The 14908-nt window shown below is 54.7% G+C and overlaps 4 protein-coding genes across 4 annotated transcripts; 1 reads left to right on the top strand and 3 right to left on the bottom strand.

Annotated features, from left to right (window-relative positions):
- Positions 1-1170: 1170 nt before the first annotated feature.
- J4E92_007510 (uncharacterized protein) lies at positions 1171-2896 on the top strand (the record flags this gene model as incomplete). Its single annotated transcript, XM_051498873.1, has 2 exons — positions 1171-1267; positions 1317-2896. The coding sequence occupies 2 exons, from the start codon at positions 1171-1173 to the stop codon at positions 2894-2896; spliced, it is 1677 nt and encodes a 558-aa protein (XP_051351147.1).
- A 1007-nt stretch (positions 2897-3903) lies between these two features.
- Positions 3904-4806, bottom strand: J4E92_007509 (uncharacterized protein; the record flags this gene model as incomplete). Its single annotated transcript, XM_051498872.1, has 1 exon — positions 3904-4806. The coding sequence occupies one exon, from the start codon at positions 4804-4806 to the stop codon at positions 3904-3906; it is 903 nt and encodes a 300-aa protein (XP_051351146.1).
- A 1332-nt stretch (positions 4807-6138) lies between these two features.
- On the bottom strand, positions 6139-7243 carry GLD1_2 (mitochondrial glycerol dehydrogenase Gld1; the record flags this gene model as incomplete). Its single annotated transcript, XM_051498871.1, has 3 exons — positions 6139-6483; positions 6540-7140; positions 7197-7243. The coding sequence occupies 3 exons, from the start codon at positions 7241-7243 to the stop codon at positions 6139-6141; spliced, it is 993 nt and encodes a 330-aa protein (XP_051351145.1).
- Positions 7244-9647: 2404 nt separating this feature from the next.
- On the bottom strand, positions 9648-11891 carry J4E92_007507 (uncharacterized protein; the record flags this gene model as incomplete). The annotated part of the gene is made up of 3 exons (XM_051498870.1): positions 9648-11602; positions 11655-11820; positions 11883-11891. The coding sequence occupies 3 exons, from the start codon at positions 11889-11891 to the stop codon at positions 9648-9650; spliced, it is 2130 nt and encodes a 709-aa protein (XP_051351144.1).
- Between the last annotated feature and the right edge of the window lie 3017 nt (positions 11892-14908).

The following is a 14908-nucleotide window of genomic DNA, read 5'->3' as shown; positions in this document are numbered from 1 at the left end:
GCAATGGTTCGACTGTCCTTGGGATGGCATTTTGGTCTTCTGTGCTCTCCGAATGTGGACTATGCGGTGGAGGGTTTTCTGTCTCAGGGTGATTCGACTGCGTGTTCGACACTTGCTCGCCGTTTGATGCGGACATTGGAATCTCAGGAGTGCAAAGTGTTTAATTTCCGAAAACACGTTACTGCCTAGAATGCGCGAGTTGGGCCAGGGTAGCATCGGGCTGAAGTTCAGCGAATTACTTTGTGTATCGGGAATTCGGAGACAAAGGCCGTCCCACGAATAGCCTAGTGGCTTTGTTGATATCTTTCAACGACATGCATGGTTCTTTGTTTCCAAGTAAGGGGTTGGAACTCATTGTTGACGCCGGAAGACAGCTTCATGAGCTTAGATTGATGCACATGAGTGGTGAGTAAGCCGCTAGACTCGGTTTGTTTGCGTCGTTGGTAAGCGCCAAAATTTACTCTCTTCAGGATGCCCGGGAGGGCTCATGATAAGACGAGCTGTCCGCAGTGCAGACGCTCGTGGCTCATACTTCGTAATTAGTTCGCATGTTCGCGGCAGCTGTCATTTTAGTGCATGTACTGTTTCATCGCTATATTCCAGTGTTGTCACAGCCACTAGATGTCAGCTTGATGCGAAAACTTGTCCCTGTCGTATCAAAATCCAGGGAAGTACGGCTGGGAAGACTGAACAAGTACGTAAGGGTTTGGCCACAGCGTGATCTTATATAGCTTCCGTTCGAGACGAGATGTGCCCGCGTGTGAATCCAGACTGAACGCGATGTTGGTGTAAGGAGGTCGAAAGCTCGAAAGCTCGAAACACGATCCCGTTCTGCAAGCTCTGCCTGAGCTTTCACTGAGCTGTTGATTTCGCACGTGTTGGGGAAATTCGCATTTGCGGTCGAACGCGCTTTGGCCATTGTTTTTGTACGCAATGAATGCATACGCCTAGTCCAATTCAGCGCTCTAGTCTCCAAAGATTAGCAACAGCGGTCGCAAACCACTCCGCCCGCATCGGTCTTCCAACTCAGCTCAACTACGCGTTGAGCGATTTGCTAGTCTTTTGCGCCCAAAGTGTCGACGACCCAGTTGGCGGGTTGCTGACGCTTCCTCCAATAAGCCAACGATATCATCCACTTGCATCGACAAAACCAGAGCGCGTCGTCTCGACATGCCTAGAGAAAAGAAGACGAAGAGAGGTCAGCCGCATAGGCGACCGGCCTACCAAGCCCATCAAACCCATCGGCTATTTCGAGAAGATGTGCTTCGTGAGTAATCGAATCTCTTGTGAATGTGACAGCGCTAACAGTCGAGTAGGTCTCCCGCAAGCAAACCACGGTCACACACCGGCGAGGCTTGGCCGTTATACGGTGTCGACTCCAGGGCGCACTGTACATCCACCGGCTACAAGTACTGCTGCTAGGCACCCCGCCGGTCGTACCACACGCGATAAGATCGTCAACCAAGCTGAACCATCCAAAGTAGACGGAAAGTCCCTCGCGAAAGCAGTCCGCCAAGAGATGCAATTAGTCCCGGGCTGGACCAAGATCAAGGAGAAGGCCGTGGAAGAGGAGTTCAACAAGATCAAGTCCGGTACGATAATCAGGGAGATCTACTCAGAAAAGACCACCAATCCTCATGCTAGACCCGATGATTCCAGATATTTCCCCACCCCCGACGGTTTTTACCTGTTCAAGTCCGCGCCCTGGATCGTCTTCTCAGTGAACAAAGAGACATGGACCTTTGACTGCAGGAGGATGACTCGACAAGACAAGCCGAGCGATGCGAACTTGACCGCAGCTCAGCACGAGCAGTACTTGCGAGTATTGTATCCGGAGGGGATTAGCAATTCGAACGCTCATGGCCACCCTGTCGTCAAGGTCGGATGGTGCAGAGATCCGAAGGCAGGCAACGAAATATCAGTCATCAACCTGGACGAGTCAAGAACCATCCATGCTACTAAAGACATGGACATCTACGGCGCTCTGGAACCGGCGTCCGCGATCATTTTTATAAGGGCGTGCTCGGAGCTCATCTCCAAAAGGGCGCTAGCTGCCGAAGCAGAGCATATTGATATGGACTCGATCAACCCTGTCGCTGCGGAGCCCGCCATTGCTGATCACCATCCGCTAGGCACACGTGATGTGGCTTCCGTGGATCCAGCATGTGGTAAAGCGGTCGCGGGCATGCCCGAGTACATGAAAGATGCACTCATCGCTTCAAAAACCCAGGAGAACTTCATCAACCGTACCACAGTTGAAAGCTGCATGAGCTTGGTTGGCGACCAGATATCCTCATCACTACCTGCCGGATCCGTCCTCGGCGCTACGGAGGCTCCAATACATGAGAAGCAGATGATCCGCGCGTCTCACCGACCGAGCGCTTTGGAAGATGTTGGCATGAGCTGCGACATAGAAAAGACCTCATCGCTGGCTCTTGAGCTGTATGCTCCCTCGTCGATCGTTTCCGGGCTATCCAACCCAGTTGAAGAGTTGACTTGGGATGACGAACCCTTGACCGAAGAGGAAATCGCAGCGATACGCTCACTGAAGCCTAAGACCATCGGACAAACGATTATCGCAAACCTAAAGGCGTTGGCGTTTGATGCACGACTTCGTTGTTACAGTGATGTCGTCGATGCGGACTTGGCCCGTAGCTCGGCCGAGAAATATCGCGAGAAACTTAAAGCCATGGAGCCAGATGCGAGGACACCCATGCACGTCCGCGAGTACAAGGAGCTTTGGAAAAGGTTTCTCTTGTTAGACTCTGGAATCCGTGGCCTGCAAGATGTGCAGGATGTGAACATGTTGCACCAGTTCGTTGTCTCTCGGATTCTCAAAAACCCACCGGAGGGCTGCGACTGGAACCAGGTGGCGCCTGCAGCTGGCATGATCTAGTGGACAGTTTGGCACGAGATTATGGTCGGTAACATCGCGCGAGCGGGCTGAGAAGCCTAGCTATGGGAGTCAGTATGACGTCCCTGAATTTCATGTCAGCGATTTCATCTAGCATGCACTAGCATTGCAACATGGGTAGAGCACGGGTCTGTAGAGCTTACAAGCTTTCAAGCTTCCAAGGTGCTGAGCGTACAAGCTTACATATGAATGAACAGTGATCAAAGAAGATTCCACTGCGTGAGCTTTCGTCTCCTAATGTCATGCGTGGGTGAACGACAGCCTGGGGGTAGTCGTCGTGAGTACTGCGCAATTTCCATAGGCGCCGCCAGGGCTACGATGCAGCTCTAGATATATAAGCACCTGAGATGAATGTGACGATGAAAGCGATGAAGGTTGATGGTTTGAGGATGGCGGCAAGAAGCCCCTGCCCACATGCAGGGACGCTAACACGGACGGAAGCCACGATGACGTTGATGAAGCTAACCCGCGCATCCGTCGCGTCGCCGCTGCCAGATGCGCGACGCGTCTTTGTCCTCCCAACATATATTCTTTATTCGATCATATTGGCCGACCGTCAGTCCGCAGCGGAGGTTGGTGACCAGCGCGAACCAACTCCAAGTCTCAGTCGGAGCCAAAGGCGCACTACGTTCTTCGTCGCGACAGCAGGGCAGTTAGTATGTCGCATACCCAGATATTGACATCGGTACGAGCTGGAATAGATGCAGTGGTGGTAGCAGCAAGCACATCCCGCCCAGACTATCGCCCTTACTCTGTAACGCATCACTGAATCATATCCACAGAAAGAGACTGTCTGACAAGCTTCTGATTCTCCGACTATCGCGACTATTCTAGCAAAAGTCCAAAGATTTCATCAGATATTCCCCAAGGCAGGTTCCAAGTGTCTCCAATTCCTCTAAAGTATCCTTGAAGCAAGACGCTGTGTCGTCTCCCATCAGCAAGACCGGTTCCGTCTCTTGACGCTCATCTTGATGCTCTTCATCCTCCTCCTAAGAGCGATTCCGCATCTGACAAAACACACAGTCCCGACAATGTCGTTGCCGAATCCGCGCTGTAGTATCGAGAGGCTCTACTTCCTGACCCGGCGAATGGTAACCGCCTGTCTCAGTCGCCCATTGTGCAGTCGCTTGCCAGATGGCGATATCGCTGATCATCCTGTCGCGCTCTTCATCCTCATCGGTCTCATCGGTGGTGTCGCTGCCACTGTCGGTGCTAACGGCGCTGATGGTCGGCGGGATAGGGAGCACCTCGGGAGTGCTGTGTCCTAGTGAGACGGCCGCTGGGGGTGGTGAGCTACCTGGCTGTGGTTGGCCGGGCGGGAGCTTCTGCGGGACAGCTATTGGCATGCGAGGTGTGAAGTTAGGTGTGGATGGTACGGTCGCTGGGCTGTCTGTTCCTTCTAGCTTGCCCGTGTGCTTGACCGGAGCAGCTCGATTGCCAGCGATGTCAGCCCACGTGGTACCCTGTGGCGCCGCCGCGGGATCTCTCGCAACGTATGGCTCCAGCGGTGGCGTGAAGACTGGCGCGTCTTCTTGCGCTGGCTCGTCGAAGTATCCTGGTTCGTCCTGCTCCGCCATTCCCAGCGGCCGACTTGCTTGCCCTTGATCCCGCAGGTATCTCACTGACTGCCGCTGATTGTACATTTCCACTTTGAGAATGACGTTTGCTATGCGTGTCTGGTCTGTCTCCTCTTGAGCTCGCGCTGCTTCGGCTTTGGTGCGGAAGCCGACGACGATGGTGGTAACATTGCTATTCGGATAGACGTTCTTAAGGCTTGTCGGATTGTAGCTTTCGTACATTCGTTTTAACTCGTCTGTCTCGATGTAGCCGGGTACGTTCTTTACGAAGATGAGGTGCTCGTTCGCCGCTTTGGCGCCATTATTCAGAGGCATCGTGACGGTTGCGCAGTGTGGGCGGGATTGTCGGGCTTTGGATTGTATTCGCGAAAATCTTGGTGTTGTAAAATCTAAGTCTGTCTACAAATATAAGCGACGGGGAAAAGCCGAAGTGAATGTGCTGCTAAGAACTGAGATGGTGCGTGTGTGTAGGGTTGAGGTGCAGTAGTACCCTGAAAGTTCTTGTGACGTTCGCCTGTCAGATTAGCGAGCAGGTAAGGGTCTTCGACTGCTGCAGTGTTGCTTCCACAGCTGGGCTCCTTGCTGTTGCGGAAGGTGTATCGGTGTAGTGGTGTAGGTGAGCAAGTGATTATAGATGGATGACGGAGGAAATTTCGGGCCCATAAAGCCCCGTGCGAATGTGTTCGTCCTCATGGTACGCAGGCAAACGGAAAGACCGAAGAAAGAGCAAGTGACTGGGAGTTAGAAGGACGGTAACGAGACATTTGACCCCAGAAAGTGATTAATCGCGTCGTAATAGGCTCAACAAGGCTCGAACAGGGTCCAGTGCACCAGAATGAAGAAGGCATGATCTAGGTCTTGTGCTGAATGCTATCACACATCCCATGGAGAAATTAGAAAGCTCAATACGATGTAACATACAGTGCAGACGTGAAGTGCGCAAATGCAGCGCAGTGAAGCGCGTTGGTTTCGAGACCAATACTACGTCATGCCGCCTAGTCTAGCTTACCCGCGTGCTCATCCCTGCACTTTCGGGCCATCGCGCTCGCTCCCCGATAACCATACCTAGGTATCCTGTTTGCGCGCGTCTTGTAATGATGCGATTTCATCGACTGTGAATGGCATTTTGGGTGTTTGGGCATGCGATGATGCTGATACTGAAAGCCATATCGACGTGCATCCATTGCGCTGAAACAGATTTCCAGTAAATCTACATCTTTTAGCTTTTGTCGTGCTCGAATCCCTACAAATGATCATGCATACCCAGCCCTGTTAGACCGGATCTGTGAAGGCCATAGATTCGAAACATGGGTAGGTATGATAAAGTATCTAAATCTAGCATGACCAGCTTACTCGTGTCTACAAAAGACACAGTGGTAAAGTGTGTATGAAAGATACGACTCTGACTTGCCTATTAGAGATTTACAAAGAACAAGAAAGGTAAAATGCTAGGTTAGGAGCTGTAGTTGGCGCTGTACATGAAAACGAAATACAATGGCAAAGATTAAGGCCAACACGACACGAAGGCTCTTCGAATAAGCATGCGCAAGCCATCGACTTCACAACTCAAGGTATGATGTGATTGGGGGTATTGTTCTATTATTCATTTACATTTTTACATCAACGACTAGACAATCCCTAGATCACCTAGACCTTGATCACAACCTTATGCGGCGCATCCTTCTCCTCGGGCTCACCAAAGATGTTAACCGGCCACCTCGGCTTGTTAGCCGTGTAAGGAATGTTGAAGCGACGCGGCTCCTTCTTGCCAATCTCCTCGACCTTGGCAAAGTCATCTTCCGACAGATCGACCTCCTTGAAGTTCTCTTGGATGCGCGACGCGGTGACGGACTTGGGGATGACGGAGTGGCCGCCGACCTGCGCCCACGCGAGGATGACTTGTGCGGGGGAGGCGTTGATGCGCGTGGCGATCTCCTTGATGGTGGGGTGCTGGACGAGGAGGGGCTCGCCGACCATGTTGTTGCCGAAGGCCTAGAGGGGTGGTTAGTGGGTGTTGAATCTGGGAGGGGAAAGGGAAGGTGGCTTACGGAGTACTCGGTGATGTGGATGTTCTTCTCCTTGCAGTACTGGATGAGCTCTGGCTGGAGGAGACGAGGGTGGCGCTCGATCTGGTTGGCAGCGGGGGTGACGCCGGTGCCGTCGATGATGGCCTGGAGGTGCTCCTTGGTGTGGTTGGAGACACCGACAGCGCGCGCCTTCTCCTTGGGCAGCTGTGTCATGGCCTTCCATGTGTCGACGATAGAGACGTCGTCGAGCATCTTGACGTCCTCGCCCTCGAGAGGGAAGAGGTTGTTGTGGACATCGCCGCGCTCGTCGAAAGCGACGGGGAAGTGGACGAGGTAAAGGTCTAGGTAGTCGAGACCAAGCTCAGCCAGGCAGTCGTCGAGAGCGCCGGGCACGTCCTTGGGTCGGTGCTGCGAGTTCCACAGCTTGGATGTGATGAAGACGTCCTCGCGCTTGAGGTTGGGGACCTCGCCGCCGAAAGCCTTCTTGAGGGCCTGGGCGATCTCCTTCTGGTTGCCGTAGACCTTGGCGAGATCAAGGTGGCGGTAGCCAGCCTTGAGGGCCTCGAGGACGGCAGCGCCGACCTGACCAGGCTCAGCTTGCCATGTGCCGAAACCAAGTTGGCTGGAAAGGTCAGCAATTGCTACGTATGTCTGCGGGGTGTTTGTTTGGGTACTCACGGAATGGCAGCGCCAGTGTTGAGAGTAACCTTCCTTCCGAGAGACATGATTGCAATTGGTGAAGTTGGGGTATCAAGAAGAAAAAGTAAAGAGTTTGTGACTGTTTAGATGCGGATGTTCTGGACCTTTAAACGTTGTCTGGGGAAAAAGTTGTCGGAGGTGGGATGGGGGGGTCGGAGACGTCACCGAGCCCCAGACGGCACCATCTCCATGTTTGGCAGCCGCCTCCGCGCATCAACAATGTCCGACGGTCCACCTTACAGACTTCTGCGTCATGCATTGGTTCGCCTTCGCCAAAGTCGCGGTAGTCGTGTCTCAACAAGCATCATCCATCGGCGCTACGTCGTTGGAGAGGCTTAGGAGTATCTGCCGTCGATCTACCGCGGACACGTCGCGTCGCCATTGGTGGATGAACTGTGGCAAACGCGAAGTTTTTGTAGGCGGCCTTCAGGGACCGGGTCGCAAACGTCTATTGTCTTGTATAAGCGCGGGAATCATGCGGAAGAGCTATGGCGGCTGCATGGCAAGATGGGGTTGGCTTGGTGACATCGATGGCGGCATGCGGATGGGACTGGCCTCGGCGCATCAGACGGTTATATAAGCGACCCACTCTACAGCCACGTCGCCTTTCCATGGCGTTCCAGACATGTGAGTTCGCGCGTCTTTGACATTTGCATCGTTACCTGTACTGTAAAGAGCAGGAGTACGTTGATGGAATGCCTAAACGTGGGCGCAGAATCGATCCAACACTATCTTACAAAGGAGAAAAACTAAACACCCTATAGCCTACATTAAGATGAAAACGTGCAAAGTAGGGGACCTAACGTCAACGTCGGCTCTAGGGTTTTCAGTTTCTCCCTTGTATCAGGTGGTCACCACCCCATTCATCTCATAATCCTCTCCCAAAATGTCAACCCCTCCCGTACATCCACAGCCTTCACCCTCATCTCCACCGCCTTCCCCTCCCTCCCAGGCATCGTCAAAAACCCCATCCTTTGATTCCCCTCCACGATTAGGCTACACACCGAGATTGTCACAGTCTCCAATTCCGGCGCTCCGAGCCCGGCGATCAAGCTCGTAAGACTACCTTTAGGCCCCAGCTGTAAGCAGAGCTCGAGCATGTCCTGTGCGTCTGTGTAGTCGATGTCGATATGTTTGACCATCTCCCGGAGGGATTTGGGCAATGCGGCAAAAGCGGAGAGGACGGTGGATTTGTATGTGATTTCGCCTTTGATATTGATATGTAGGATATCCCTGTCTGGGATGAAGAGGAGGGGTTTGGTTGCAGCGAGTCCGCTTCCAGTTGAATTGGAAACGGGGAGGTGGAGGTGGTGCGGCTTAGCGAGGAATTTGCACTCGGCGGAGAAGAACTTGCTGGTTAGGTGCAAGGTGATGTCTCGGTTGACAGAGGCGTGGACTCGGTAATGTACTGAGCAGGGAATGCTTGCTGCTAGTACAGAGGCTGCAAAATGGGGGCGGCGAAATCTGATGTCGGCGTGGAGATGTCGCGGTGATGCGTGTATGGCATTGTTCCAAGCGTATTTGATGATGCGGGCTTGGAGTTCTGTAGGGAGAGACTCGAAGAGATCGAAGACTGATGCGGGTTCGTCTACAGGGAATGTTGGCTGTGAATTTGGCTTGCCTTGCATGATGTTGGATTTTGGCATGTTTGAAGCGATCTTGATAATCTTGATGGTATCGAGAGAGCGGTGATGATAGAAGAGGGAAAAGTGGGTATCAAGTGGTATGCTGTAAGATTTTAAGAACGAGAACGAAAGGCGAAAACAGGACTTGGTGTTCTCTAATATACACAAGATTAACTGATGAATTAACGTACCTTGGTTAAGATGTCGCAGTCACGCTGGATTTAGACTAGACAATACGCCCCAACCAAGGTACAGCCCAAAGACGATATACGACACAGCCACCTCATACAGGACGAGCTTGAACAGGTCTGCAGCTTACACCAACGTAGAAACATACAAAACAGATTACTCAACGTCAAGGTAGGCTCCAGTGTGTTCAGGCTTTTCCTTATTTTGGGTGCATCAAGAACACGATCAGGTCAAAGACGATTGCTCACGACATGTTTCTTAATGTTTTGTGATTACAGTACATAGATACCATACTTCATCGAAAGCCTTGCCCCAGCGATCCAAAACATGGAAGCCAAGGACCACATAAAGCGCCGATCCACCCATCCTGGTCCCATCTAGACAGGGACTTGAAAAGGAAAACCCGCACAACCCACGCCCGCTACGAAGAAGGTATGGAAAATCGCTCCCAGAAAACATGATAAAAGCTAGAGCACATGGTTGCGGATGTCGCCAGAGACGAACTCGCCTGGGACAGACCGCGTCATGTTTGCTATGGCAGCCATTAGCACGGAACCGAAGAAGAAAGAAGGGGTATCAGAGTCGGTGAGGATGTGGAGGTGCGGTCAGGCAGTGTTTATGACTCGCCTCCTGTTGATGCTGCGGGAGCACCTTCACCACCTCTGAATGATCCCCTTCCTCCGCGGCCTCCGCGTGCGCCTCGCTCGCCACCTCGTCCACCACGAGAAGCACCGCCACGGCCTCCGCGACCGCCGCGACCACCCTCGCTGTCTGAGGCACCTCCACTTCGGTAGCCGCCGCCGGAGACGCCACCACGGGTGCTGGCTTGCCAGCTGCCGGCTCCGTACCTAGGCTGGTTGGGACCAGGGCCGCGCTCGTTGTACACCTTGACGGTCTTGTTGTCTGGGCCGCCCCTAGCGTTCCTGACATCGTCCGCAACGCGACGAAGCGCACCGTGCATGTCCTGCGAGGTGGCGAAGTGGGCGACGAAGAAGTGCTTGATCTTCTCCATCTTCTCGACCTTGGACCTGTCTTCCTCTGCGAGCAGACCCTTGGCTTCTTCCTCATCCTTTACACCGGCAATAAAGAGACCCTTGCTCTCCTTGCGCTCGACGGGTTCCCGGGGAGCTGGGGATGTAGCCTTCTCTGGCGCGCCGGTGCCATTGGGCTTGACCTCGCTTGGAATGGACTTTTCAGCGGCGGCCGTGTTGTTGGCTGGAGGCTGGGGTGTAGCGGCCTTGACGGACTCCTTGGGTGCAGCAGCAGGGGCGGGCGAGGGTCCGGTCCGTGCAGCCTGGCCGGCATTCTGCTTCTGCTGTTGAGGAACCGGTGGGGTCGCAACGGCAGGGCGGGGCTGCTGGGGAGCGTTCGCTGGTGGCCCGGCTGAACGACCTGGGGCAGGCGATGGCTGCGCGGAGGGGCTGGGGTTCACGGCAGCTGGGGGACCAGTGCTAGTGTTCGCAGCTGCGGGCTGAGTCTGGCCAGGTGCAACCTTTCCGCCTCGGTGAGCGAAGTTGAAACCTTGGGCCCTCATCTCAGTACCGATTCTGCCATTGTCAATATCCAGTACGAGCCAACCGTAAGCAGCATCCGCAAGGTTGAAGTTCCACATGTTCTTGAAAGCGCTCTCGTCGATTTGGCCGCTCTGAGGACCGGGAGCAGGGCCACCGAATGGGTTGCCGCCGTTGGCTACGGTTGGCATCTTGTTTACTATGTCAAGTGCCAGTGCCAGCAGGCGTTGTTGAGATTCGCTGTCAGCGACCGCGGGCTCGACTTCAGTCTTGACTGTATCCCAAACATCGTTGAAGGAGGCCTTGGATGCAGCGAGCTTTCCGCGGTAATGGTCGAGGGTGGGGTTAACGCTGAACTCGTTGTAAGAACTACCGTAGCGGAAATGCAGACCAGCGGAGACGGAGAAGTCGGCCTTGAGCGTCACGGACAGTTGGTTGAGCAGGCCTTCGCGAGCGGGAGATGCGTGGGTGACGAATATGCGGGTTTCGGTCGGGTCGTATACGCGGTTGGCTGTGTCGACCAGTTCGCCCATCTGTAGCAGGGTAGTCCACATGGTGCCCTGTCCACCTGCAATGGTCGTCCTGCCCTCGCCATTGTCGAAGAGCTTGTGCATGACGACAGCGCCACCGAGACCGAGCAGGCGCAGCTTGACGCCACCTACATCGAGCAGCCGCGAATGCGCCTCATCGATGATGTGCAGGTTGTCCACCTTGTACTCGCCCGATCGCAGCTTCTCCAGGACCTGAACATCCTCGCAAGCACCCCACACGGTGTATACTGGCACGTTCAGGGTGTATGTCTTGTTGAGGAAGAGGGGCAGTTCTGAGAGTGGCAGGTGCTCCCGTGCGAAGCGCTCCTTGATAGGCGGTTGCGGAGGGGCTGTGGCAATAGAGCGCTTAACTGCATCTGACAACAGCGGTGAGTATTGTGCCACGTGCTTGAGAGTCTTCTCGGCGATGCGATCGAGCGAGCGGTCGTCGTAGAAGCCAAAGTCGCCGGTGTGGATGATGTAGTTTGCGCGGGCGTCGGCGGCGAGCTGGTTTAGCGATTGCAGGTTTCCTGACTGATGTTAGCGATGAAGTTGATGTTCTGGTGTTGTTATCGCCCTCACCTCGGACATCTGCAATGCACAGCACTCGAACGCTTCCCTGCTGGATCACGCGGCCCTGGTTGGGGAGCAGCGGGACAGCTCCAGGCGCTGGGCCTGAGGGACCGCCGGGAGCGCCGCCATTAGGGAGGTAGTTGCCTGGGTAAGGGCGCGGCTGGTTGGGAGCTTGCTGGATGAGGTCAGTATCGATGTCACATGTTGTCAGACTGGAGCGGCAATTGCCAGACATACTGAAGCCATGGAGTCGGAGGCGGAGGGGTCGAGCAACGTGTCCTGGTGAGAGATGCAGATGGCTGGGGTGGGCGGCGGAGATGGAGTGGGGTATTACAATTTCGGAGTAAGAGAGAATGTAGTGGAAGAGCCTCCTCTTTAGTGATGGCAGCGGCGAGTTGTCTGGTCTGCCGTTGCTCCTTCTGTTTTTGCTAACAGCTTTCCGCCGCACAGACCCTGGCCTAGCGCGTCCTATCAAGTCGCGTTGGAGCTGTCTGGAACCTCTACATCTCCAGCTCCCCCAGCTTCCTCCATCCATTGAGCTTTGATTTCTCATGGTATCGCTGTTTCTTCATCTCGGTTTCGTCATGCAAGCTTCTGACAAGATGGCTTCCCTCTGCTTTACCTCCTGGCATGCGCATTGCATCACTGCCAGCCCTCGCGGCCTCGTCTCCTAGCTACCTGAAGAGCTGTCACCAACTTCAGATGATGGCATTTGACACACTACTTCCTCCATCGGGCTTTTCTTCGATCTCTCGACGAAGCAGCTTCAATGCTCGAGCTCAAGATCCTCTGCCAGCTCGCACAGTCGATCTTCAGCGCAGTCTACCGACGCACCAGGTCAGACTCTACGACCACTAGCCAACAGGGACACCGAAAGGAGAGTCCCCACCGAAGGCTTTCCGCGCTGCTACGTGCTCCTGCAGCGTTTGCTTCTCGAGTTTGCCGCGCTCGTTTGCCATTGGTCGGTGAACCGGCTTACCTAACTTTTGGACCCTAATTTTTGGACCCACTAAAAAAGTTGAAATCCCACCTTCTTCTATCGAGCGGCGCTCCTTTTCACAACTGTAAATATCAAAGGTCTTCGCTGCCCCGCGATAGATCACCACAGCCTTGCTTTCTACACAACCACACCGTGAGAGCATCGCCATGGACGAGCAACAGTTTGTCCAGCTGCTCGAGGGCCTCATGGAGCGTATGTTACCCAACCCCGCTCTACCACAGAACCTGGACTGACTTTCTCCAGCCGACACTGAGCGTGTCAAATCCGCTACCTCTACCCTCAACAAGAACTACTACAACTCCCCCGCCTCTCTCAATGCCCTTCTTCAAATCCTCTGCGGCCACCCCAAGCCTCAACTCCGCCAACTGGCGGCCGTCGAGGCTAGGAAGCTGGTGACGAAGCACTGGGCCAACCTGCCTGCGGACCAGAAGAACTCTCTCCGCAACCAGCTGTTCCAGTTCACACTGAACGAGGACGTGACTCTGACACGGCACTCTGCTGCCCGCGTCATCTCGGCTATCGCGTCGCAAGACTTCGAAGATGGCGAGTGGGCTGACCTACCCGGCTACCTCCAGCAGGCTGCCACCAGCAACGAGGCGCGCCACCGTGAAGTCGGTACCTACATCATCTTCACCACGCTTGAGTCAGCGGGCGACTCGTTCCCCGGCAAGCAAGCCGATCTGTACAAGCTGTTCAGCTCCACCATCCAAGACCCCCAGAGCGTTGAAGTCAGGATCAACACCATGCTTGGTCTCAGTCGCTTAGCTATGTTGCTTGAGCCTGACGAGAGCCCCAAGGAGCTTGCTCTGTTCCAGGAGTCTATCCCTGGCATGGTCAACGTTCTGAAGACTACCGTCGATGAGGGTGACGAGGACCGCGCCATGCAAGCTTTCGAGGTCTTCCAGACTCTTCTTGGCTGCGAGTCCGCGCTTCTCGCAAAGCACTTTGGCGATCTCGTCCGCTTCATGCTCGAGCTTGCGTCAAGCACCAACGTCGAAGACGACTACCGTTCCCAGGCGCTCGCATTCCTCATGCAATGCGTTCGCTACAGGAAGCTCAAGGTGCAGGGTCTGAGGATTGGTGAGGAGATGACCCTGAAGGCTCTCCACATCGTCACCGAGCTCGGTGACCTCTCCAGCGAGGAGGAGGATGTCACTCCTGCCCGTTCCGCTCTTGGACTTCTCGATATCCTTGCCTCAAGCCTACCTCCCAGCCAAGTTGTCATTCCCCTTCTCAAGAACCTTGGCAACTACTTCCAGTCGCAGAACCCCGACTACCGTCAAGCCGGTATTCTGGCTCTTGGCATGTGTGTCGAGGGCGCGCCTGACTTCATTGCTACCCAGCTCAACGAGATCATGCCCATGGTCCTGCACTTGTTGGAGGACCCTGAGCTCAAGGTCCGAGCTGCCGCTCTCAACGGTGTCGCTCGCTTGGCTGATGACCTGGCCGAGGACGTTGGCAAGGAGCACGCCCGCCTGATCCCCGCCATGATCAAGAACTTCGACCTCGCCGCCAACAACATGCAGGGTTCGGATGACGAGCGCAACCTTTCTATTGTCCGTGGTAGCTGCCATGCTATCGATTCTCTCATCGAGGGTCTCGAGCCAGAGGACGCTGGCAAGTACGTACCTGAACTCATCCCACGCTTCAGCAAGCTCTTCCACCACGAAGACCTCAAGGTGAAGAGCGCAGCTATCGGTGCCGTTGGCTCCATCGCCTCTGCCGCTGAGACAGCCTTCATCCCCTTCTTCGCCCAGACCATGCAAGAGCTTTCGCCCTACGTAAGGATCAAGGACAGCCAAGACGAGCTCGATCTCCGCGGTGTCACTTGCGATTCCATGGCCAAGATTGCGTCCGCTGTCGGCCCTGAGCCTTTCGAGCCATACGTTATGCCCCTAATGGAGGCCTCCGAGGAAGCTCTGCACTTGGACCACCCCCGTCTCAGGGAGACCAGCTACATCCTCTGGAGTGTCCTGGCCAAGGTCTACGAGGAGGGTTTCGCTAAGTATCTTGCCGGCATCGTCAAGGGACTCAACGACTGCCTTGAGCAGGAGGAGACCAACCTTGATCTCGAGTTCGGTGAGGAGGCGGCAGACCTGGCCGGCCAAGAAGTTACCATCCAAGGCCAAAAGATCAAGGTCGCAGCTGCTAGCGATGACGACGACGATGACAGCGACCTGAACGAAGCTCTCATGGCCGGTGATGACGACGACGACTGGGATGACCTCGAGGGCGTCAGCGCTGTTGCCATGGAGAAGGAGAT

The sequence above is a fragment of the Alternaria infectoria genome, assembly GCF_024043175.1.
Source record: "Alternaria infectoria strain BMP 0036 chromosome Unknown scaffold_12, whole genome shotgun sequence".
NCBI lineage: Eukaryota > Fungi > Ascomycota > Dothideomycetes > Pleosporales > Pleosporaceae > Alternaria > Alternaria infectoria.
The sequence above is the reverse complement of the archived record's forward strand: the minus strand, read 5'-3'. Positions and strand labels throughout refer to the sequence as shown.